At 36.1% G+C, this 26,691-nt stretch overlaps 2 protein-coding genes across 2 annotated transcripts; both read left to right on the top strand.

Moving 5' to 3' along the window:
• The first annotated feature begins 11,935 nt into the window (after positions 1-11,935).
• Positions 11,936-14,925, top strand: LOC126709987 (disease resistance protein RPV1-like). Its single transcript, XM_050410367.1, has 2 exons — positions 11,936-12,605; positions 14,179-14,925. The coding sequence occupies exons 1-2, from the start codon at positions 12,079-12,081 to the stop codon at positions 14,612-14,614; spliced, it is 963 nt and encodes a 320-aa protein (XP_050266324.1). The 5' UTR covers positions 11,936-12,078; the 3' UTR covers positions 14,615-14,925.
• Positions 14,639-16,626, top strand: LOC126708234 (uncharacterized). The gene is made up of 5 exons (XM_050408035.1): positions 14,639-14,830; positions 15,021-15,072; positions 15,382-15,635; positions 15,723-16,274; positions 16,396-16,626. Exons 1-5 carry the CDS (start codon positions 14,639-14,641, stop codon positions 16,480-16,482), a joined length of 1,137 nt encoding a protein of 378 aa, XP_050263992.1. The 3' UTR covers positions 16,483-16,626.
• The last annotated feature ends 10,065 nt before the right edge of the window (positions 16,627-26,691 follow it).

Raw genomic sequence — 26,691 nt, 5'->3', positions numbered from 1 at the left:
AATCAGAGAGCTCAGAAGGTGAGTGCAAGCTGTTCCATCGTGTTTTCCTTTTCCTTTCCCCCCCCCCCTTTTTCTCTTTTTTATATGTATGGCGAAGCCCCCTGCATCTATCCCTTCCTTTAGCCAGTTTGCCATCGGTCCTTCACCTTTTCTTCAACTTGCCTTATGTTCTTTCCCAGAATCCTCGGGGACGTCAGGAGATCAGGAAGAAGAGGTTCTGCCTCAAGAAACTGGAACCGGTTTGTTTCTTCTAAATCTGTTCTTCCTTTTCTTTTTCTTCTCTTTTTTTTTTTTGAATATTGATACAGGCTTTGCAGGTTCTGAGCCTGCTATCCCTGAAGGAATTGTGAGACCTGTTGAAGTTGCTGATCTTCATCCAGAGCAACAGGCTGCAAGTCCTCAGGTTTCTACAAGTGGTGACGCGGTGATGGGGGATGCCTCGAAGGTGGCTGCCTCAGATCTTGATTCAAAGCTTTCTTCTTTCCTGGCTCGCTTCGATCTTTTGGAATTCAACAGTCTTCCTGCCAGCCACTTTCATGTCTTTGGGTCTTCTTATGGCAGCTTCCTGCGCTTCTCTGTTCCTGTGGAGGGCTTGCCACTGCTAGAGAGCCTGCTCAAGAGTCACGGGGATTTTACCAGTGGCTTCAGGGGAGGCATTTTTCTAGGCAATATTTTGATGGAGTTGCTGTGTGCTGTGTTGATTTCTCTAAAGAATTCCTCCGTTGATTCGTTGTCTGAAGAAAAGCTTCTGGAATGGAGAGGGGTGGTGCAGGATCTTCTAGAGGCCAAGTTTAATTTGTCTTTCCTGCTGGATCACTTGCGTCTGCTGGCTCATATGCTGTTTCAAAGGCAATCATTCAAGAGTATAGACACTGAGATAGCTGTTGCTGAGAAAGCTTTGGCTCATGCTCACAAAGTTCTACAAGATTTGAAAGTCAAGCGGCAGAGGATCCTTTCTTCTTTGGCTGTTCCTGCTATTTCTCCAGATGCTTCTCTGTTGGCCGGCCTCATTCCTTAGTTTTTTTTTTATATGAACAATTTGGGGTTGTATAATTTTTTTTAAACATTGCTCTGCTCTTTCTCTTTTGTGCTTCAAAACTGCTTCTTATTTCTTGGTATGTGAATCTGCCTTTTTCCTTGGATGTATATATATTGTCTTTACTTTCTTGTGATTCTTTTCTTTCCTGAGTCCTGGACCATGGTTTTCACAGGTTTCACTGTAAGTTCTGGTCCAGGTACTTGGTGACTTATTGTGCAAGTACTGAGCTGGGTACACTAGTATCCTTCTCTATGTATGTTTTTTTTTTTAGATACGGTCCCAGTTCATGAACTTTGACAGGTTCCCCTTTTGCCAAGTGCTAGGCTAGGTATCCTAGATATTTTCTTTTATTCTGTGATCCTAGACCTATGCACTTGGGACTGTTTGTGGGATATCCGAAATTATTTGTGTGGTGGATCCTGGGCCATATGTAAAAAGGGGTATTACATATTCTCCTCTTTTTTTTTTGACTCAGGTATCCTTCCTTAAATTTATCCAAATTTGGTCTTTGCAATAAGAAAATTTAAACTTTGAAGAAACAGGAATTTCGTTAAAACATAATCATTTTTTTTTTGGAACAAAGCAAAAGTCTTTTGGTGCAGCATTGACCACAAAGTGTCAATCTATCACATGTTCCTGAACAAAATTATCTTAGGCTAGAATTTTGATAAAGGCTAAAAAAAAATAAAAAGACAAAATAAAAGGAACTTAGCAGATAGTGAAGTTGGTGAAAGGACCCTGAGGTACTGGGGATCCCCTTGTCCTCATGCATAATATTGCTTCAGCCACTTCCCATTTATGGGTTCTGTCAGGACTGTTCCATCTTCTTTGGCAAGGTAATAATATCCACTTTCATGAGCTGTGTTGATGATGTAGGGTCCTTCCCATTTTGGGGTGAACTTGGAAGGCCCTGGCAGGTTCCTCCTCACGTGCTCCGCCATCCTTAGCACTAGTTGCCCTTTGGTGAACACTCTTGGGCGTACTGCTTGTGCATATGCTCTGGTCATTCTTTGCTGGTATCTTTGGCTTCTTTTCTTGGCCAGTTCCCTTTCTTCTTCTACTCCTTCCAGATCTACTAATCTCTTTTCATTGCTTGCGTCGTCACTTTCTCCCTGATTTTCCTCAAGAACTACCCTTGGTGTAGGAATGATTAACTCCACAGGGCTGATGGCCTCGGTTCCATAAACCAGGGAGAATGGGGAGAATCCCGTGGCTGTCTTTACAGAGCTCCTACATGCCCAAAGCACATCTGCCAAATGGTCACTCCATTTTCCTCCATACTCATGCTTCATTTTCTTAAGGATTTTTAATATTACCCTGTTAGTAGCTTCAGCTTGGCCGTTTCCTTGTGGGTAGTATGGGGTAGATCTTCCCTGCTTGATGTGGTATGCTTCAGTTAATCCCTTCACATCTTTGTTTATGAATGGGGTTCCATTATCGCTGATCAATCTTCTGGGGATCCCGAATCTTGTGATGATGTGGTCTCGAATGAAATTTGCTACAGCTGCTCCAGTAGCTTTTTTCAAAGGGATGGCCTCTACCCATTTTGTAAAGTACTCCGTGGCTGCCAGGATCCATATGTAACCATTGGATGGAGGATTTATGGGCCCTATGAGATCGAACCCCCAAGTATGAAAAGGCCATGGTGTCGTCATATCCTGTAGGACATTTGGGTGAGTGTGAATCGCATCTCCTAGGACTTGGCAAGCATGACATGTTCTGACCAGCTCCTCAGAGTCTCTTTTCATCGTTGGCCAGTAATACCCCAACAACAGTAACTGCTTGTGCAGCCTTCTCTTTCCTGGGTGACTTCCGCAATCTCCAGAGTGTACTTCTCTGGCTTCCTTTGGTCCCAGGCACCTGAGGGGATCCCCGTGGTATCCTTTTTTGAACAAAATATTATTCTGCAAGAAATACCTGCACGCCAGTTTCTTGAGCTTATGGGCCGGCTCCTTGTCGGTTGGCAGGATACCCTGAGCCAGGTATCCTATGAAAGGAACCCGCCAATCTTCCATAACAAACACAGCGTAGCTTTCTTCTTTATCGATTGCCAAACGACATTCTTTACATTTCCCCTGTATGACTGCTGCTTCCTTGTCCATGTCTGGCCAGTAGTACCCCATGCGTTGCATCCTCCTGTATAGGCTGACTTTTTCTGCAACTCCACATGTTTGGGCGTGTAATTCTTCTAATTTCAACTTCCCTTCCTTCTCGGTGATACATCTGGACAGTATTCCTCCTGGCAGTCTTCTGTACAATTCTCCTTCTATCTAAGCGTAATCCATTAGCTCTTTGATGCTCCCCCTAGGATTTACTTCTTTCATCCTTTCTTTGACTTCGTCCCTCCAGTCCCACTGCTTGGATTCCCCTGGGTACATTCCTTGGAAGATCCTCACAATAGAATGTTCCTGCCTTCCTATTCTTATCAGTGTATCTTTCTCATCAAATGGTATTTGGGATCCCAGGGTGGCGAGAGCATCTGCGAACCTGTTTTCGCTCCTTTGAGTGTATTCTATGCTGAAGGTTTGAAATTCCATTTCCAGTCTTTGTGCCCAAGTCCTGTAGGCTGCTAAGCTTTGTTCCCGTAATGCAAAGTCACCTTTCACTTGGGAGACTACAAGATTAGAATCTCCCAGCACTCTCATGTGTCTCACTCCTATGCTGAGTGCTATAGCCAACCCGGTCAAGTACGCCTCATACTCAGCTGCATTATTAGAACACGAGAAACCAAGCTTAAAAGACAGGGGCATGACATCCCCATTTTCACAGCTTAGCACAATTCCTACCCCATTTGAAGTTGCTGTAGCTGACCCGTCGAACCTCATGGTCCATTTCTTTCCTGGGATCTCCATCACTGCTACCTCACCAGGGATTTCTTCGCTGAGCGGGCCTTCTTCCTTCCCTGGGAATTGGGCTAGCAAATCTGCTATGGCCTGGCTCTTTACAGCCTTGGGAGTTCTTGTGCCTATATCATATTGTGAGAGCAATACTAGCCATTGTGCCATCCTTCCCGTGAGGAGGGGCTGGTGCAGTAGTGCTTTTATGGGGTGTGACTTGGTTACCAAGAGGATTTGGTGAGCTGAGAAGTACCTCTTCAATCTTTGGGATGCATAAACGATTACTAGGCAGGCTTTCTCTATTCTGGGGTACCTGGTTTCGGTATCCTTGAGTGTTCTGCTTACATAGTATATGGGCTGCTCATTTCCTTGGTCATCTTCTTGTGCCAGTAAAGCTCCTATTGCCTGAGAGTTCGATGCTAAGTATAGCAACAGAGGTCGCCCACGTACTGGTGCCTGGAGGGTGGGCAGATGGTTCATAATGCTTTGAATTCTTTGAAAAGCTTCCTGCTGCTCTGTTCCCCAGGTGAATTCATTTCCCTTTTTCAGTAATTTTGATAAGCCTGCCGTAGCTGAGGCTAAACCAGGCACAAACCTCCTGATATAGGAGACCCTTCCCAGGAAGCTTTTGAGTTCTCTAACAGTAGTTGGTCTTCTCATCGTGGCAATAGCTGTGGCCTTGGCTGGATCCACGCTTATGCCTTTGTGATGTACCAGGAACCCAAGGAACTTTCCAGCAGACACTCCAAAGGCGCACTTCATGGGGTTCATACGTAACTTGTATTTCCTGCATCTTTCAAAGACTTGCTCAAGTACTTGGAAATGTCCTGTTCTGGTTTTTGACTTGACCACAATATCATCTACATAATCCTCCATCTCCTCATGCATCATGTCATGGAAAATGGCTGTCATGGTCCGTTGATACGTAGCCCCCGCATTCTTGAGGCCAAAGGGCATTACAGTGTAGTAAAAGTTCCCAATCGGAGTTCTGAATGCCGTCTTTTCTGCATCTTTGGTTGCCATGCGAATTTGATTGTACCCACTGTACCCATCCATAAATGAGAACATTGAGTTTCCTGCAGCTGAATCTACAAGGAGATCGATATTGGGCAAGGGGAACTCATCTTTAGGACATGCCTTGTTCAAGTTGCGAAAGTCTACACAGCAGCGGATTTGACCATTCTTCTTCTTCACAGGTACAATGTTGGACAGCCATTTTGGGTGTTGGATGGGTTTGATAAAACCAGCTGCTAGTAATTTCTTGACTTCTTGGACTATTTGAGCTTCTACCTCAGTGTGGAAGACCCTGGCTGGTTGGACTACTGGCCTCACCCCTGGTTCCACATTAAGAGAATGGACTACCAACTCCGGGTCTAGACCAGGCATCTCATCATAAGTCCATGCAAACACATCTCTGTATTTTTGAAGTAAGGCTACCAGTTGTTCTCTTTCTTGAGCCACCAATTGACTGCTAATGAAAACAGGTTTCCGGGATCCTGGTTCTGTTCCCAGGTCTACTTCCTTCAGTTCTTCCTCGGGCTGAATCTGGGCCTCCTTAACTGGTTCTTCTGGGATTTCTTCTTGGGCCATCATGCAGCTTGGTGGTCCGGGACCTTCCTGGACAATGCATTCGGGTCCCGCGCACCTTCACAAACGATAAATTAGCCTTCCCCCAGGTTCCCGCACCACCACACATTCTCGGGATCCTGAAGAGCTGGGCTCCCTCTTCTGTCTTTTTCTTTCTAAAAGGTTTCTCAGGTCACGGGTGCCCCTTCCTCCTTCTTCTTCTTCTAGGATAGGTGCCCCCGGGGTCCCTGGGGTGGGGTTCTCATCATCTGGCTCCAACTCATCATAAAACATTGTTTCTGCAAAGTTCACTTCTCCCTGGCTGAAAGGATTATGATTGGCAGGGATCCTTATGGGCCTCCCATTCAGTCTCCCTTTAATGCATTGATGGAACGTGGATGGAATAAGGCGATGTTTATGAAGCCACGGGCGTCCCAGCAGCACGTGATAAGAAACTTCTGCATTAATCACATGAAACCTTGTCAAAGCTACTATTGGCCCTACTCTTAAGGCTAGCTGCACGTATCCTTCTGTTGCTTCCACCGATCCTCCAAATCCTGTTATTTCCATGGGGGTCCCCAGGATCCTTCTGTCAGCTAAGCCAACAGCTTCCAAGGTACTTAAGGCTATGAGATTGAGTGACGCCCCTGTATCCACCAGTGCTCTCCTGACTTGAACGCCATTTATGGTGGCCATTAGATAAAGGGGTCTACGGTGGTCTGGGTGCTCAATCTCCATATCCTCATCAGTGAAAGTTATTGCATTGGTTGTCTCCAGGAAAGCTCGACTAGCATGTGACTCAGCTGTAAAACATTCCATCCCTGAATCTGCTGCTATACTCATGAGAGACTCTGTGGCTACTCTTCTTGCTTCTGGTCCGAATCCTAGTTGATTGAATAGTGACCTGAACTTAGGATTCTTCTGGAGGGTCTTGACTGTACTCGGGTGGAAGGATCCTTCAGATTCTCCTGCCTCTGCTGGGTTCCCATGTATTACTACTGCTACCACCCCTTTTCCTTTGTGGTTAGGTAAGGGGTTCCTCTGCACTTCTGGTTCCTTCTGAGTGAGTTCCAAGGTTCCTTCCCTCAACTTTTTGTGGAAGAGCCTGCGAAGGGTCCAGCAGTCCTTAGTGGAGTGCTTCACATAATTATGGATTCTGCAAAATAAAGGATTCTTCCTTTCTTCCTCGGTTGGCGGCCTGGACACAGTGAATGGCCTGACAACCCCATCTCCAATCCATTTGTCTAGGACATGGCTTAGCTCCTCAGCTGTGCATGGGATCACTGGCGGTTCCTCAAACACCTTCCCATTTGGCCTCTTCCTTTTCTCTCCTGCTGATGCTGTCATAGCTTGGGATGCGGGCAGCCTTTTTGTTCTCATAGTTTACGCTGTCCTTCTGGTTCTCTGTAGCAGGTCAGCAAACTGTGTGATACATAAATTTTCAAGGTTGAGCCTGTAATCAAAAAGCATGTTGGCTATACAGGTTTCCACGAGCTCCTTTTCTTCATGGTCTCCATAGCAGTCTAGAGACACATCTTCGAATCTTTTAATAAACTGAACAGGATCTTCTCCAGGTCTCTGCCTCACCATCTGCAGGTTCTGGAAAGTAATTTTGTCTTCACCAGGGTAATATTTGGCGCAGAATTTTTCCATCATCTCATCCCAGGTCTTGATGGACCCGGGTCTCAGCGTGGTGTACCAGGTGTATGCCCTATCTACCAAAGATTTGGCAAATTCCCTTAGACATAATTCTTTATCTCCTGCATAAGGGCCCATAGTGTGGACAAACCTGCTCACATGTTCCACGGCACTTCCATTCCTCCCATCAAAAGGATGGAACTTTGGGGGTTCGTATCCCTTAGGATATGGTTTGCCAAGGAGTTCTGGAGGGAACGGGGGATCCCGAGAGAATTGCTTGGGGATCCCTGAGAGTTTTTCCCTTTCTTGCTCCAAGAGGGCATTGACGTCTGCCAGTGTCAAATACTGAGGGTTGGCTCTTCCTCCTACCGCTGACCCTCCTTCTGGCTGGGTCCCATCTTGGTGGCCAGTAGGGGGAATGTTGTCTCTGACTTCCTGTGTCCTGCCTTCTTTGAGAAGACGAACTTCTTGCTCCAAATCCTTTAACATTGCTGTCATCCTGGCCATTAGGTCTGGTTCCTGTCTTGCGTGTCTTTGTTCTGACACAACCTCCTGTTCTACCAAGGGTATCTCACCTCCTTGTCTGGAGACTTCCTCGTTTTCTCCTACAGGCTCGGAAGCCGTAGGTGGCACGTTAGTTCCTTTGCTGTTTCTTTGTCTTGGAGGCATTCTCTGCGAAGGGATTGTTTCTTCCTTCTTCTTTGCCCAGTCCCCAGTGGAGTCGCCAAAATGTGAGAGTGCTTTTTTCTCGGGATACTCAGGCCCAAGGATCCCGGACCTGAATGAAAAGAAAGGATTTGGTGGACTGGGCCTTGACTCACCGCAGCTAAATGGCTGTTTAAGAATCAAGTGAATGCAGAGAATACTCTGTGACAACACACAAAAATGACAAACAAGGATATCGAGGAGTGCCAGAAATTAACAACGTAAGCTCAGAAAAAAAGAAAAGCAGGATTAGCAAGACAATAAAAGAGAAGTACTGTGGGGATCCTGGGAACAATATTTAATCAAAGCATTATCTATTCGATCACAGCAAGCTTACTAGGACGTGATACAAGGTCCAATCAAGCTCAAAAATTGCAGCCTTGAATGGCTATTTCAGCCTTCAAAACTTGCGAAGTTTGATTCTCGTTGGATCCGAGTATGTGCCATAGTTGCTTTTACAGGATATCGGGAAGCAGTATTTGTTTTCCCTTGGTATTTTCTTTCTGCCTAAACTTTCTGATAATTTTCTAGAGAATCTCTTCTTTCTATTGTGTTTCTTTCCTTTTTTTCTCGCTGCTTTTCTTCACAACCCATCCTCTCCTTTTATAGTGGAGTTTTCTGGGCGTCTTGGGGAACCGTTGGTTCCCCTGTTTTGGTCTTTTGTAAACAGAGTATGTTCTGTCCTCATCATCTTGGTAAGTCCCCTTTTCCGTTTTCTCTCATTCTTTCCTTCTCTTGGTTCTGATTCCTTCGAAAGTTTCTGGTTGGCCATCCTCTTTGGGATGTGCTGAGGTATGCCCTTCTCGGCATCCTCACTTCTGGTGTCTTTTACTTCTCCGTTTCTTTCCTATTTGGGCGGAATCCTATTCTGCTCTTTTGAAATCGTTTTGTTAACATTCTTCTTCCTTGTTTTGGTTCCCCGACGCCTTTTCTGTCTGTGCCATGAAGGGTCGCTTGCGTCCTTTTGTTTTTTTCTTGTTTTTCTTTCTATCGATCTGTCCTGGTTTTTTTTTGTTTCTTCGCGCTCATTGATGGTGCCCGAGGATCCTTGCGCCTTATACTTTGCTGTGATGTTCTCTCTTTTTCTTTTTTGGTTGCTTTTCCTTTTCTGGGCTTCGGGATCCTCAGGGCCTTTTGTATAATCCCTTTGGACTTGGTCTATTTTTCTTCTGGGCTTAACTCACTCTTTCTTGGGCTTTAGCTTATTCTTTCTTGGGCTTATTTTACTGTGCTTTTTTAGACCTCAACAGATTTTTATATACGAAGTTAGTAAAAAGAGCGCGCTCGCACACACACATATATATTCTTGAACTAGTAATAAGTATATTATTATATTTGAACTTGACCTATTTGGTTAAGCACATATAAACAAATAATTAAATTACTAATTTGGTCACTCTAAGTATTGAACAAAGTTTAATTTGGTCTTTCTACTATTTTCTTTTTTATAGATTCAATAGAATTTGAAACTTATAACATTTGTTCTATAATAATCTCTCTTTACAATTAGGCCAAAACATGGATGAGTCTATCAACTATTAACTACGTTTATTTAATCTATTAACTTTAAAAATCAAGTCAATGTCACCCTTGAGTTTCCTCTCCATTCTTGGTTGATGCTACGGTCTAGTAGCGGAATCCGGGAAGCTAAAAAAGAAAAAAGTTCGGCGCAACCTCGTTGAAGCAAGAAACTTAGAGGGCTTAGGTGCACTGGGTAGATTAGGCTTGGAGGGTCTATTGCTGTCCATGTATCCCAACTACATTTTCTAGTGGATTGTTTACCGCTAGGAGGGCGGTGGAGAGGTTTTACGCCAAGGGTTTCGGTTTCCTCTTCGATAACACATCGCGTGTTGTCTTTGTGTTTGCATCTTCCTTCCCTTTTATCTTCGCCTTTTATTATCTGTTGTGGGTTGTGATTTTAATTTGGCTTAGATAGTTTTTCTTATTCTATATTATAGCTTATGTTCATTTTCCGCACACTAGTTGTTTGACATAAGGCTTGAATTGGTTAATTTATAAAATTGGAGGTCTAAACGTTCAAGGGTGTTTATACACATATTTGAACTTTCACTAAGTTTATACAATATCAATACGTATGCTATTATTTTAGGCAGACTATTTAGTACAACTTTTTGAGGCATGAATGACAGATCTTAAGAAAATAGAAATAGTAAAAAGAAAGAAAAACGCTCTTAAAATGAAATTCTCTTCCATTTCAATATTAAGATTTTATTTTTGTTGGATTTGACCATGTATTTACTACCACATAATCTATATATATATTAATAGCCAAAGTTTAGAGAAAATACAATTAAAATTTAATTGGATTCTCAATTTTTACACCACGTGTCCTCTTTAATTTTTAATTTTATGCCAAGTAATTTATTGAGTGTAAAAATCAAATAGTCCAAATTCAATTAGATTTTAAATTGGAGTCCAATTTTCCACCATATGTCCATCTAAATTTTTAATTTTTGTGGCAAATGAATTACTGGGGGTAAAAATTGAAGAATCTAAAACTAAATAAATTCTAAATATTATATATATATATATATATATATAGAAAAATCAGAATATATTTTAGAAATGTATGGTTTAAAAAAAAAAGTAAACTAATATTATATATAATTTGAAACTTCTCCTTAAAAAAAATGTATAATTGAACCGTATAATTGTGATTATTTTTAATTGCACCCATGCGAAGCTACACACTAGTTTTAAATAATGTGGCATTGGATTAACATTCAAATTTATAAAATATCTTATTTGAAATATAGAATGGAATCTGGAGTAGCAACGAATATCAAAAACCAAAACTTAGAGCCTCCCCAGCCAGCCTTGGAAATGTCAAATGTAAGCAGCATTTGGCATTTAGGCCCAAAATATGCTCAGCAGCTGGAAGGCTAAAAGTGGGAAAGTGCAAAAAAATTTTGGCATAGTGCTACAATGCCATCTTACATAGTGCTACAATGCCATCTTACATGTAAGATGGCACTGTAGCACTATGCCAAAAATAATATTAATATTTTATTCATACTTTTCTCTCTCATCTCTCATCTCTCTCTGTCTTTCTCTGTCTCTCACTCCCTTTCCTCTCTTTTTCCCTCTTCTTTATCACACTTTCTCAGATACTACATGGCGTTGGGCATCATGCACCAGATCGGAGCTCACGCCGGATCGGAGCTCACACTTTCTCTATCACACTTTCTTAGATACGAACTCAACCGAGACAACCGGGACGGTGAGCGCAACATCTGTGTGGAAATCTCTGGTGTCAAGTCTCCAATGCAAGGTTCAAAAACCAGACGTGGATTTCGGTCCGTCACCGCCATTGAGTCCGTGCAGATCGCCGATGCTTGGAGCGACACGAGCCAATCTCTCCATGGCATGCAGAGCCTTTGCGATGGAGCCAATCTCTCTGTGGCGTGCTATGGGTGCTGATTAGGTTTGTTTAGATCAGTAGGTGGCTGATGTGGTGGTTTTACCGTGGGAGTTATGGTGTGGTTTTGTCGTGAGGGTTACGGTGGTGGTGATGTTTTAGACCTAGAGAGACCTTACTGGTTTTTTTTTTTTTTTTTCTTATCTGTTCTTGTGCTAGAGGTTAAGGGAGAGAGACAAAAAGGAAAAGAGAAAAAGAGAGAGAAATAGTAAAAAAAGAATAAAATAGAATATTTAAATAAAATGGGGAAAAAATAGAATTTTGGAATATTAGGTGTGTTGTAAAATAGTATGGTATATTTGATAAAGTAACTTTTTAGAATGGTAAAATGAGAGGAGATAGTATTTTCGGGTGCTTATGCTCTTAAGCAAAAGGTAATTATTGATTTAATTTATTTTTAAAAATATTTCATTAATGTAATTTTATTGGCAAAAGAAAAGGAAGAAAAGGGCAAAGAGGGAACAAACTATGCTAAGTATAAATTAGGTAGTAGGTACAGGGTACTATCACTTATTCTGAATCACTAATTAATTACACAAGCATGGCATTTTCGTAAATGTCCACAAATGCAATGTCATTCTTTGAAACGGAAAAAAAAAATTTAAGACCCGACAAAATAAAGAAAAGCAGACGCGTTAGCTGCAACGCCAATAGTGAAAGAGTCCACGCCTGCACAGGAAGCCTCAGACAACTCAGTCTTCACTGCCCCATTTTTTCCAACCCCTTTCCATCATTTCCTCCTTCCTCTCCTCTTTGCTGCAATCACATAAATATAAGATCACCCACCAAGTCTATAGGCTATACAAGTATTATATGTCCCCCAAACACGGTGCACTGATTTTTGTCAATTTGCTATGCTTTCATCCATCATGGCCCAAGAAACCTGTTCTTCTTCTTCATCCCCATCCTCATCCTCATCCAACCAAACATGGAGTTACGATGTCTTTGTTAGTTTCCGTGGCAAAGATACCCGCTACAAGTTTACCGATCACCTCTTTGCTGCGTTGGACCGGAGCGGGATTCACAGCTTTGACGATAACAGAAAGCTTGAGAGAGGGAAAGATATCTGGACCGAGCTTGAGAAGGCAATTCAGAAGTCCAGGATTGCCGTTATAGTGTTCTCAGAAAACTACGCTGATTCGGAATGGTGTCTCAGAGAGCTGGCGAAGATAATGGAATGCAAACAAAACTTGCAACAAATTGTGCTGCCCGTTTTCTACGAGGTTAGTCCTTCCCACATTCAAAGTCAAAAGGGGAGTTTGGAAAAAGCGTTTGTCAGTCATGAGGGGTGTTTTGAGGTAGACGAGGTGAAGAGGTGGAGAGATGCTTTGACTGAGGCTGCAAACTTGTCCGGGTGGGACTCGAAAGATGATGAAAATCGGTAATTCATTTTCTTGCTCAATCTATTATTATTAGAGCAGTAAACAATTTTATAAAATTCTTTAAAAAAAAATTGATATGAATTAAGTAAAAATATATTTTTTTATAAATTGAACTGCCAATCAAATAATCCACAATTTTTTGTTGGCTTACACGCCCATCTCTCTCCCTCCCATCATTGGTAATTTTCTTTGGCTTTTTGTGTTTTTAATAGCATCAACGTGTTTTTCAAAGACGTTAAGTATGGGGGGTTTGTGAGACTATGGACCGTACGGCTACGGTGGTGTTTTGGGTCGGTGGGCCAGAAGGCCATTTTCTTTGAAACTTTAGGGTGGATTTGTTTGAAGGTGATATGGGTTGGATGAAAAATTTTGAAGAGAAAATAAGATGCAAAATCTTTTTAGAATGTGTTTAGAAAGGTGAGGGAGGAGAAAGAAAAATAATTGGTAAATCTGGGTGTTTTCGCTCACCAAAAATTTTTCTCTTCAAAGTAAAGAGAAATCAAAAGAGAGAATGTTTGGAACCCAAAAAAAAAAAAAACTCTGCTACTGTTCACAGTCTCTTTTTCTTTGCTTTCCTGCTTTTTTTTTTTTTTTTTTCTCCGTTTTGTCAATTTTTTTTACACGTTGACTTTTTATTACGTGTCATCTGTTTCTTTTTTTATAAATTTCCTTTTTTAGTTTTTTTGTCCCTTTTTTTAATCTCCTTTAATTATTTTTGTCGTTTTCTTTTTCTTTCTTTTTTATAAATTTCCTTCTTTAGCTTTTTTTCGTCCATCTCTTTACACTTTTGGTGTTTTTATTTTTTTATTCATTTGTTTTTTTTAATCTGTTATTTCTTTTATCTATTAAAAACTTATAAGTAAATTTATATAAATTATATTTTCTATTTCTCTACTATTTTTTACTCTCAAACCAAGCATAGGATGAAAATCTAAAAAATAATTTATCCTCTCACTTTTCTATCCTCGTCCTATACTTTCACTTTACCACTCTTTTAACCAAACAAGCCTTAAAAATATATTTCGTTTGGCTTTAGGAGTTTCTGTGTAGTGCAGCAATTTTTAATGAAGCTAAATCTGATATCCCTCTGTATTCATAAAAAAGAAAACTGCAAAAGGGGAAGGAAGGGAGATAGTTGATTTTATTTTATTTTATTTTTTAGAAAGCCATTTAATATATATATATATATATATATATATTTTTTTTTTTTTTTTTGAGAGAGAGTGCATTTAATGAAATTTTAGTTCTAATATATGATGTGCATTTCATTTTTTCTAAGGGCCATTCCACATCGGCAGTTTATAGAAACTTCGTAAAATTGTTTGTGGCTCTACTCCATTATTATAGAATATAGATGTAGAACTGTATCACTGGAGTTTCCAATGGGAAATTCCTCTCTTCTGATATTGGCTACTACTATCACTTTTGAAGTAGTTTATTCATTTTATCCGAAAAAATACATGTACGGAATCAATTATATTTTCGCGGGATTTTGCTATAATTTTCGAGGTTAATTTTATCTTATATTACATTATCACTGATTTATATTTTTACTGCGGATACAACTGGCAGTTTTGAGTCAAAATTTATACGGAAAATTATTGAAGACATTTCCGGCAAACTAAATGAGTTCGCACACCTTACGGTTGCATCCCACCCAGTTGGAATTGAGTCTCGAATGCAGGAACTCAATAAGTTATTAAACAAACATTCCAGTGATGTTTGTATGGTTGGGATTTGGAGGATTGGCGGCATTGGTAAAACAACAACTGCCAAAGCTATCTATAACCAACTACAAAGAAGGTTCGAATCAAGTTACTTTCTTGAAAATGTAGGAGAAATTGCTAAGCAATCACAAGGTTTGATTTATTTACAGAACCAGATTCTCTCCAGCGTCCATGTAAATGACAATAGTAAAGTGGAAGTTGTTGATAAAGGAACTACCGTAATAAAAAATAGAGCATGGTGTAAAAGGGTTCTTGTTGTTCTTGATGATGTGGATCACTAGGACCAATGAGATAAACTGGCTATTATGCGTGGTCATTTTCAACCAGGTAGTATAATTATCATTACAACAAGAGATAAGTCTATACTCAAATTGGATGAGATTAATGAAATATATACGCCACTAGCACTGGATTACCATGAGTCAATTCAGCTCTTGAGTTGGCATGCATTTGGGAAAGACGAACCTAAGGAAAATTATGTAGAGTTATCAAAGGAAGTAATATATTATGCTAGGGGGCTTCCACTGACACTCAAAGTTTTAGGTTCTTTTTTGTCCGACATGAGCACAACTGAATGGAAAGATGCATTGAAAAAATTCAAGGCTTGGAAAATTATGTAGAGTTATCAAAGGAAGTAATATATTATGTAGAGGTTGATGTAAATGTTCTGAATACAACCTTTGAAAGGGAACTAGAGGGTTTGGCTCTCCAGTATATGAGAAGAGTCAGACAATTCAAGGTATGCAAGCATTTGTTTTCATCTTTCTAGGCTTGGATAGTTTGGATATGTTGAATTCAATGGGATGTTAATTCAGTACTTTTCTTTTGGGTGGGAGAACAGATTCAGAAAATGTTTACTATCAGCCATTTGCATTCCCTAGAGAGAAAACATGATTTTTTCTCAAGATTCACCAATCTCGCGGTGGAGGATCTCGTAAACTATGCAAGACTTCTAGAAAGAATTCAATTCGGAGCTAGACATGGTCTAATGACTGGGACCCCACTCCCACTCCCACGATTACAACTTTCACCAGGCGTACTAGTTAAGGACCTCAGAATTCAAAGATCATTCCTGAGACCCATTCTAACAATGTCAAATGCAACATCGCTCGATTTCATTTATCAGTTGTTATAAATTTCATTGATGAACTCAAGCTTGAATCTAGCTCATGCAGAACACTTCTAATAAAGCAGCTTTCAAAAGGTTTAGAAGCGATACATGAAAAATTTGCCACGTTCTTGAAATGGATATTTGTAAATTACTCTGAACTATTAAAGGAGAGTTCTACAAAGCTTTTCGAGGTCTGTCTCTCTCTCTCTCTTTAATTTCTAGTTTGATTGAACTGGGATTTTGGACCATAACTCGCTACTCATGATGTAATGTAATAGGAATTGATTGCAACCGTCAGTATTAGCTGCTTCCTATCTCGGGGTGAGATTCCAGAGTGGTTTGACAACATTAGTACGGGATCAATTTTATCTTTTGTTGTTGTACCCCCACCGTTTAAGCAAGAGATCCAAGGTTGGCTTTTATGTGTTGTATTTGCAACCCGATTTCATGCTATTCATGGATTTGATATCATCTGTAAATTCAAAAATAATACCAAGGGCATCGAGTGGCAGTATGAAAAAAGGAATTGTCGAGTAAACCCAAGTCAGGAAAATATGTGGTTGCACTCTGTACCGCTACATGACATTGTATGCATGTTGGAAGCTGGGGATGTAGTGGAGTACTCAATACAAGTTAGAGGTAGCTTCCAACTGAAGAAGTTTGGGGTCAAACTGATTTATTGGAATGATACGGAGTATTGCCGATCCAATTTTAAAGCGAGGATCCAGAATGTACCCGTGCCCCATACGGATGACTTTCTTGATGCAGTTGCTTCAATAGATCAAGCACTATTGGCTGGTGATAAGAAAATCAAAATTTTCTATTTACAGGTGAATTTTATAACTCTCATGCAACCTAATAGGACCTGTTTATATTACAATTGTAAAAGAGTTTCATAAGTGGTTTTTATGTTCTAATTAATATTCTCTCTGCTTCCCCTTAATTTTGTAGGATCAACCTTCCGATTGGGGACGTGGTTTACCCTACTTCCATGAAAATCTGCAAGGGACTATGTTCTTTGAGAACAGGGCTCCCTAGACAGGAATTTTCTTTTCTTTTGGTGAGTTGAGGGCATAAGATGTAGAAAGATTTTTTTTTTTTTTTTTTTAATTGATAATTTTATCTCAAACTCAATTACATATAGATATATCCAGTTTTATTTAAAGATAAATTGTACGATAACTTCAATCTCTATGTATGGTTTGTTGTTGGCAATATCAGTCAAGTAAGCAAACCATTGCAGGAGCGGTAAGGATAAAATAACTCGATTACAGAAAGCTTCGTCGGCTTTGTTAATTTTGCACCTATGGATTAGGACATGCCAGACAGTTGGCTCCTCTGGTCTACGTGTGGTTTCTTATTACCCAGTATCAGCAATTTGACGTCTTCATGAAGAGTTGTCACTCTTTGTGAAAAGTTGCTTCTCTTAGACCCCAATAACTTAATCAACGAATTAATTGATCAACAGTAATTAGATGGTTTGTGTTTATTACACAAATTGTTACATAAACTCCATTTTTTAAATATAACTGGAATTTGAAATCACGATTTTGACCTTTAAATTTGGAAATCATAGCTTCAATTCATGAATTAATTAAAAAATGGGATGTAGTTAATAGCTTGTGTGCAATGAGTATAACCTTTTGGTTAAGCCCAAGGTTAACAACCATTAAATATAGGAACTTTTTTATTATGAAATTGTTGTCTTTATACGTAGCACTATCGTTGATATTGATGATATAGAATCATAGATTAGAGGTGTGCTTAATTAGAAGATATATACAATAAAGGAAAATACAATATTGGTCTCTAATTTTGAGTTATGAGTTTAAAGTGCTCATTTTTAGGCTTGACAAACTTAAGGCTCATTTGATACATGTGTTTAAAAACTGAAAATTGTTGTTTGAAAACATTTGTGGAAATACGTGTAATGTTGTTTAAAAACTGAAAATGGTTGTTTGAAAACACAAACCAAACGCCTCCTTAAAGTGGCTATTTTTAGTTCCTACGGAATTATGACGTATCAATTTTTAATTTGGCTATTTCATGTAAGAGACTAAAAGCAATTACTTTAAATATTAATGATTAAAATCGCTTATGGTATCAATTTAAATTCTAGATAAAACACTAGAAAGTACCAATTGGTGGAGCTAAAAATCTCTCAGTCACCTCAAGTTTCACTTCATGTGACTTGCAAATATTAATAATAAACCAAACTAAATTAAAAATTGGGTTATGTTTAAGTTACAACTTATATAATTTTCATAACTACAAGCAACGGTGGTCAAATTTTATTAAACATGTCACTTAATTCCCCGAAATTGCCTTGTTTGGGATTTCAGATAAAGTGGTGTTAACTGTCAATTTACTTTGTGCACACAGTAGCAAGCAGATGGCATGGCAATTTCACTTTCCTTGAAAAAAAAATTTGACAATTTTATTCTTGGATTCCGGATTCGAACTTTCAACTTTTGAGGGTTTTTTTTTTTTTTTTACTACTTTCGGTAGATCATTTTTGGGGTTACGATTTGTGTGATTGTGATTGCCTTATTTTTCTTCCTGGCTTCATTTCAACTTCGATTGTTAATATATTTATGCAAACTGGATTATATACGAATAAATGAAAAACAGTGCCTGCATATTTTAGAATCGGGCTAGACAAAAGGGGGTAAGAGTATCTTCTCTACGTTTTAAAGTTTTAATTGAGCAAACTAGGAAATGTAGGACACCCCAAAACTGTTTGATAAAGAGAAAGTGTTCTGCCGAGGAAGAGAAGACACTGTCAAAAACAGCAATAAAAATAAATAATTAAATAAATTCTCGAAGTTTTGTAGAAGAAATTTGAATTTGAAGAGTGAAGAGGATGGCTTGATAACTGTTGAATCTGGATGGAATCGGGAATTTGCCTTAGGGGCCAAAAAAAAAAATCATTCAATAATAATAAATACATTAAAATTTAAATTATTAATACATAAAATAAAATAAAATAAAAAATAGTGTGTTCAGTTTTAACAAAATAGTAACAAAATAAAAGATGCAAATAACAATTTCTTGATATATTTCAACTCAAATATTAAGGATATATCAAAATGGAACTTGACCTTTTTTTAAATTCTAAAATCATATGTCATTAATTTTGTAATAAAATTTCACAAAACAACTATCTTTTATCTTACAACAATACATTAGATTCATCAATTAAATTCAAAAACATAGCTATATATATTTAAATTTAATTATCCCTAAAGGAGATAATATTGTTTTCACTTCATTTGTAAATGTTCTCATGTATTTAAATTCGATTAAAAAAAACTTAATGTATTGTAATTAAGAACCATACATAAGCCTATGTCATTTTGTTTTTTCTTTTCCTTTTTTGTTTTGATAACTATGTCATTTTGTTATTGTTTTAGGTAGGAAGCCATATATATGCCAAAGTATGAATTTGATATTTAATTAAAATTTAAAATAATATAAAGCACTATATAATATTGAAAATTTTCAAGAGCCTCTTGATATCTCCGTCTCCGGTTCGAAAGGTTAAAAAAGGGCGTAAAATTTAAGATAATTTTTTTAAAATAAAAAAATAAATGGATTAAAAGTATAAATAGATTTATCCACGGCCAAAATGGCCCATTAGCATGTTTTTTTGAACTATTTAGCAACAGAGCACTGTTTCGGAACTATATAGCAATATACCACTTTTTCTGGTACTCGAGTTTGGTGAGCTCGAGTACCATGTTTTTTTAATCCACTGTCGCCCCATATTCAAGGAGCTCTATAGTGGCGTTTTTAAGCCCTATAGTGACGTTTTCGGACCCTATAGCGGCGTTTTTAAGCCCCCATACCAGGTTAAGGGGCCCTATAGTGACGTTTTTTCGGGCCCTATAGCGGCGTTTTCCTGCAAAAATTTTTTTATAAGTCCCCATAACAGGTTCAAGGGGCCCTATAGTGGCGTTTTTAAGCCCTATAGTGACGTTTTTGGGCCCTATAGCGGCGTTTTACTGCAAAATTTTTTTATAAGCCCCATAACAGGTTCAAGGGGCCCTATAGTGGCGTTTTTAAGCCCTATAGTGACGTTTTCGGGCCCTATAGCGGCGTTTTTTTTTTTTTTTAGAAGATGTTTGACCAGTAAAAAACATGGTACTCGAGCTCACCAAGCTCGAGTACCAGAAAAAGTGGTATATTGCTATATAGTTCCGAAACAGTGCTCTGTTGCTAAATAGTTCAAAAAAACATGCTAATGGGCCATTTTGGCCTTTATCCACAAAGAAAAGAAGTTTCCTCGTAACAGTTCAGCTATGAGTAGCGTTGTCCTGATAATTTCGGCACTTGTGCTTTCATTCGGACCATGTTACTGCTATTTGTTGAGTGGAAAACTACCTGCTTATCATCATGATGGAGAGTTTCAGCTGTATCCTTTTCTCTTGAGTTTATGCAAGCCATGGTTGGGCTTGGGGGGCAATGGCCCCCAAATTTAAAAAATATATATATATTATTATATATATGGGTACTAATTTTAGCAATTTTGTTTTAGAAAATTACACTTTTGATCCCTTAAAAATATTATTGATTCTTTTAGGAGTATTGTTATAGTCACAAATTTTTCTATAACATTTTTACAAACGGTTAAGATAGCAAATTCTTATTGGTTCACATTTGGGTTCACCAATTACATTATCAGCAATTTGTAAAAAAGTTTATAGTTCAAACATTTTCCACATTTTAAAGACCATTAAAAAATGTTTATAAGCATAGTTGTCAAACCGTGAATCGTATCGTGAATTGATTTTTAATTTTTTCGTATCGTGTATCGTATCGTATCGTGTATCGTAAGATACACAAACACTTAATAAAATTTATAAAAATTATAAATATACATATATAAATTATATATTTATTATAAATTTTAAATATATTCAACTAATGACTAATTTATTCATCCCTTATATAATAATCTTAAACAAACTAACTAAATAAATCAAACTAGCATGTGTTCATAACATTCACATTAAAATTACTTAAATACAAAAGTGATAATATATTACAAATGAGTCAAAAACAATAATTTATTTTCATCATCTTCATCAAATTGCATAATCAACCCCATCTAAGTCAATGCTATCATCATATTTATAATTTTACAAATTTATTTCTTCATTAAAATTTTCTTCATTGTTATTCGTTATTAACATTTACTATCTCTTCTTGTTCTTTCTATTTCCATAAAAAATAAATTTGGCATTCTAGTTTCTTGGACTTAAAACAATAACGATAAAAAAAAAAAAAAAAATTTGAAATAAATTTTAAAATATTAAAATGAAAGGTAAGTATGTACTTTGTAGTGCAATTGTAGGAGAGGGGAAAAAACTTATGAATATGTTATTTTAGTAAGCTAAATTAAGTAAACTAATAATTTTGTGTTAAAAACAAGTCTAACAACTTGTTAGATTCAAATAAAAGTACAAATTTTAACAAAAAATCTCATTTCAAAACATTTGTTTATGTATCATACGATACGTACAATTTTACGATACGATACGATTCATACGATACACACATTGTATCGTACGATTCATGAACACTTATGATACGTCAATACGATACGGAACTTTTTACACACGATTCGATACGTATCGTACGATACGTATCGCGTATCGTATGATACTGACAACTATGTTTATAAGTCTAAAATCTAAAAAAGAAATATACAAACCCAAAAAAATTAGTACAACAACAAAAATTATCAACAATAAACTAAAAAAAAAATTAAACCTAGTCAACCAATTTTAGTTAAAACAAACAATTTGACCCTTTAAAAAAAATTTTAAACAAGTAGCAGCTAAGCGACTAAGTAGCAACAAAGTTAAAGGCCGAAGTCACTGCACACAACCAACAACGAAGCTGCCCCCCTTAACTCTAAGTTCTGGCTCCGTCCCTGATGCAAGCAGACAGGTCTTACCTCAATTAGGTCTGTGTGTTGCGACCATGGCTCATCCCATGGGCCAAAGAAGCTCTACTCCATCCTCATCGACCCCAACATCGACATATCATGTCTTCATTAGTTTTCATGGCCTCAATACCCGCACAGCTTTTACAGCTCATTTCCGGACCGCTTTAGAGCATCTCCAGCAGCCTCTTCAAATTTTTGTACTGTTTGGAGAGTGAACATTTCATTTTATCTTTGCCTACTTACTTTTTCAAATACACTTTCCAACAGACTCTCTATCCTTTTCTCTATCTCATTTAAATATTATTTCTTCATTCATTCTTTATTCTTTTTTCATCATCATTTATTCTTCCTATATTCATTCCCAACAATTATATTTTTCAATAAAAAAATGTTATATTCACAATATTTTTCGCAATACTTTCACAAGAATCACATCAAAATCTTATGTGGAAAGTTGTTACTAGTTCTAATTTGAACCATCACTGAAATTTTTTTTTACTCACTAATATTAGCTAATAACAATCTATTACTTAAATTTTATTGTGAAAATATTGTGGTAACATTTCTTAATTGCAATTTCTTTTTTTCTTTTTTTTTTCCAAACTTACTTACATCCATACATTTCTTTTCTTTCTTTTTTTCTCTTGGTTTTTTCCCCACCACACACCTATCCCACTCCCATCTCTATCTACCCTTCTTTTTCTTTTTCTAGTTCATTACGGATCTCACTTTCACTTTCTTCAACTCTCTCATTCTTTTTCTAGCTCTCTCTTTTTTTTACTTTTTCTAGTTAAAATTGTAATTCAACAAAATTCAAAAAAAAAAAAAAAAAAAACTACCAAAGAAACTTTTTTCCTCCTCCTAAAAAATAAAAATAAAAATAAAAATAAAAAGCTTTTTTCCTAAAAATTTAGCACACACTCTATTTATATATATTTCACACACATTTGATACTTTTTTTTTTTCTAAAAAGTAGCAAACACTAAACCAGCAATTTACTTCATTTCAAATCCTAAATTTTATAGTAGTTTCTTAAAAATTCCTTCCTATGTAAACTCACTAACAATAGACAAATTCAAATCAAAAAACTAAAAAAACTACCAAATAATTCTCTATATAACTTCCCACTAGAGTCCTAAATAGATTCAAACTTCTCCACTATTTCTAAAAAACAAAAAACTTTTCATCCCACAAACACAAATAAAACCACCACCCCCTACTCCTTCCCAAATACAGTTATTTCCAACTTACGTTTCTCTCCCACCTATTAGATTGAGGAAAACTGCTTCCACCCTCACTTAACTTTCTTCCAGCATCTTAAAAAAAATTGGTTTTGGAGCGTGTTCAAAAAACCTGTTCATATAACTAGCTTTATTCTTTAAAAGAATGTAGGCAATATTTATTCTCTTCATCTAATGAGATTCTTCCTTATTTATAAGTCCTCATTTTTTTTCATGAGTGAAGTTCACCGTTCACCTAAATTTCGCCTCTTACTTGCTTTTCGGGGACAAACACTAAACAACTTCTTCATTAGATCTATAAAATCCAATTAATTCTCATGTAACTTTTGTGGGTTTGATTTTTGTCTTCTCAATTGGAATTCACAATGGACTTATTCGATGGTCAAATAAACCCATTTCTTCCGTTAATAACAATTTCTTATAGCCAAGTCTTTTCCCTACAATAGTCATTTTTATTTGTTTGAAAAATAAAAAAAAAATATATTTCTAAACTATAATAGATGCAAATTATTAACTTTTACCAAAAAAAAAATAGAAGAGCCTCACGCATGTGCTCAAAGGCTAGTATGTGTGTGTGTGTGTGTGTATATGTTTGTATTATCTTTAAGTTGAAAAGTAATTATGTTGTTTGAGAGTAATTCTAGAACGGTAGAACCACAACTTTTACCACAAATATGTGGCGGATTATGACTAATTTCCTATCACTTTTATATGATCCGACCATCCATCATGCACAATCAATTCTATAGAATAGTTATGGCAAAGATTGTGTAAAAATTTGTTGTCCTAAAATTTTTGTGTTTTAAATTGTATTTGGTCTAAAGTTTGTCACATTCATATGGACCTGACAATGTATCATACACAATAATTTTATAAAATAGTTGTGGCAAAGACTGTATAAAAATTTGTGATCATATAATTTTTGTGTTTGAAATTGTATTTGGCATAAGTAGTAATTACTACCAAAAGTTTGTGATCCTATAAATTTTGTGTTTGAAATCGTATTGTAAAATTCCAGTTTTCAGTTTCTGAACTACTTAATAATAATTTCAACATACTATATTTTTCCAGTTATTTACCAATTACAGATGGGGAAATAACATGTATAATGAAAGTATTGAATCAAGTGTTTCTTGTGGAGTACAAAATTGACATATAAAATAGGTTCTGCCACTGCTTGTTGTCAAATAAAAAATCTATGAAAGGAATGGAAGTGTTCAAAGATGATAAACGCTGTAGCTAACCACCCACAAAGCCTAATCTAAAACCCCAAATTTATTGGCCCAAAACTCGATGAATGTTCTTATCATCAAATCAAGACACGTAATAATATGATAATTGTTCTTATTATCAAACCAAGATATTAATTAATTAAACTAATTGGAACTCACTTTTCAATTTAAATTATAATTGATTTTTGTTATAGAGCGAAAATTGCACACAGCAGAGTACACTATGCCAAGTATTCAAAATAGTATTATTATTATAGATGCTTGTTATGTTCAAACACGAATAGTGAAATAAAAAACCAAAGAAAAAAATTGTGAAAATTTAAGAATAAATCTAATTTAACAGGGAATTTAAATAATGTACTCATATTAGTTTGAATTACACCTAATGTAATTTTTTAATTTTTACACCACTTTTAAACCATTAATTCCACTGCATGCAATTCGACATTCAACAGCGGTCAAAATGTCAAATACTCTTATTCATGTCAGTTAATTCCCTGAAATTGCTTTTTTTGAGATTTTCTTTACTTATTTATTTATTTATTATTATTATCTTCTGCAATTTTTTAAAGAGTGGTGTTAATTTGACTTTTTCTGAATTCTGAAGAATGAAGGTAACGGGAAATTGGACTCAAATTGCAACTTATTGTGTCTTACTCATAGATCGTGGATTAATTCGAACTTTTTTTTTTTTTTTTTTTTTTTTTTTTTTTGAGAAAGTTAATTCGAACTTTCAACTTTGGGTTTCTAGCTTTCTAGCTATTTCTTCCTTTGACTTTACAATCGGTCGCTACATCATATTTGGGGTTACAAGTCTTGTGTTGATTAATTAGCTTATTTTTCTTCCTGGCTTCCTTTCAACTTCGTTTATTTTTATTTTTATATAAATGCAAACTGGATTATGTATTATTAAAATAAAATATGCCTACATATTTTATTCTATAATCTAGACAAAACCCCGTAAGAGTAATTCTGTATTCTGCTTAAGAAGAATGGACACTGTCGAACAGCGAAGAAGTCAAGAAAAGTTTGACAACGGTTGGAAAAGATTCAAAAAAAAAAAAAAAAAATTAGAGAATGTAGCAAAATAATGATACCATGGCCCATGGGTAACCTGTCTAATAATTAGAGAATCTATCAACACTAATTTAGTAGTATATATGATGAAATAAAAATGGTGATATATAGGCTGATGACACCATAATTTGTGGACACCCTAACCAAATAGGTGCAACATTTCTATCAAAAAAAAAAAAAAAGGTGCAACATATTATATGCACATAGGTCATAGGGACTTTCTTAATAAGGAAAACTCTCGTCAAATAAATTATTTTGGAAAAACAATTTTTTGTATAAATTTTTTTTTTTTTTTATAGAAATAAACATACACATACAAGAGAGGGGGAAATGGCTATAACACAAAGACACACCACAACTCCATTCAAAAGTCATAATTTTATGCCGTGTTTAATAAAACGTATGCACTGGCTCAATAAATAATTATAATGTCAATATAATTAAAGTTTAGTCAAGTTAAAATATTTTTGTACAAGTATGATATATAGTAAATATTCTTATTTTTCATTTCTTTTAATTTGATCTATTAATATTTTTCTATAATTATTTAATGGCCATATTTTAAAATCATATATAGTCTGTTTATATGTATATTTAATTTTAATTAAATAAAAAATAATTTTAAAGTATGATAATATGAGATTTTAAATAATTTGTTTGATAATTTACTTTAAAAATCTACAATAAATCAAAATATTTAAACTCAAATTTATTGAATATTTAATTAATTGGTTTTCGATTATATCAGATCGATGATATTATGAAACAAAAATCTAATCATTATTTATATATATATCTTTGGATGTTACTTTCAATTAGTTCGCTCATTCATAATTGCCTTAGAAATACTGTAAATCAATTAAATTAGACCAGGCAATTAAAATCGACAATTGTGTCCTTTATTCTAAAATAATAATAATAATAATAACAAAACATTCATATCTCTAATTCTAGACATCATTATGAGACACATAAAACAATCAAATCCAAGTTGACCATTTTGCCTCTATGAGAACAGAGAGTGGAAGTGTTCAAAGATGATAAAAGTTGTAGCTAACAACCCATAAAGCTAATCACCTCATCATTTTAAACCCCAAATAGACCCTGCCCAAAACTGGATGATTACTCTTATCATCAAGCTAAAACACGTGATGATTCACTCCTTCAAAGCTCATGATAATTATTCTTACCTTCAAATCAAGGTATTAATCAGTTAAGTTAACTGAAATTTGTTTTTCTATTTGAATTAATTGAGATTTTCCATAAACTCAATTAAGTACAAATATATATGTCATAACATTAAAATAAAGAAAAAAATTACCAATTTATGATTAAAAATAATCAAATTAAGAGATAATTATAAATGCAAATAGTTTAAACATATAATTTGAATTATAAATTTATGGTTTAGAATAGTCAAATCAAGAAATCTTTCTAAATATAAACAAAGAAAAAGTATTAAGAGTATGCACACATGTGAGTATTTGAACGTGTGACTTAAAAACCCAACTTGAATGCTTTTAAAAATTCCATAGAATTTCTGAGATCCAAACTGAAAGAGACTGGTATGAAAAGAAATTTTTTTCTTTTTAATAGGAGGCGTGCTTTGTTTGCATTATATATACATTTTTTTTTTCAGAGTTCTATGCTAGTACTAATTCCTATTCGTGTAGGTGTAGCAAGGTTGTTATTTTTTATTTTTTTAATCAATACCAAGTGGGACCCACGGTTTTATTTTATAGTT

The sequence above is a fragment of the Quercus robur genome, chromosome 12 (assembly GCF_932294415.1).
Source record: "Quercus robur chromosome 12, dhQueRobu3.1, whole genome shotgun sequence".
NCBI lineage: Eukaryota > Viridiplantae > Streptophyta > Magnoliopsida > Fagales > Fagaceae > Quercus > Quercus robur.
The sequence above is the reverse complement of the archived record's forward strand: the minus strand, read 5'-3'. Positions and strand labels throughout refer to the sequence as shown.

Excerpts from the sequence above, each read along its gene's own strand:
- LOC126708234 (XM_050408035.1), top strand. The coding sequence starts at position 14,639 with ATGCGTGGTCATTTTCAACCAGGTAGTATAATTATCATTACAACAAGA. Across the intron at positions 15,073-15,381 it reads GAAGAGTCAGACAATTCAAG|GACCTCAGAATTCAAAGATC; the intron begins GTATGCAAGCAT and ends GTACTAGTTAAG. Across the intron at positions 16,275-16,395 it reads TCAAAATTTTCTATTTACAG|GATCAACCTTCCGATTGGGG; the intron begins GTGAATTTTATA and ends TTAATTTTGTAG.
- LOC126709987 (XM_050410367.1), top strand. The coding sequence starts at position 12,079 with ATGCTTTCATCCATCATGGCCCAAGAAACCTGTTCTTCTTCTTCATCC. Across the intron at positions 12,606-14,178 it reads TCGAAAGATGATGAAAATCG|TTTTGAGTCAAAATTTATAC; the intron begins GTAATTCATTTT and ends TACAACTGGCAG.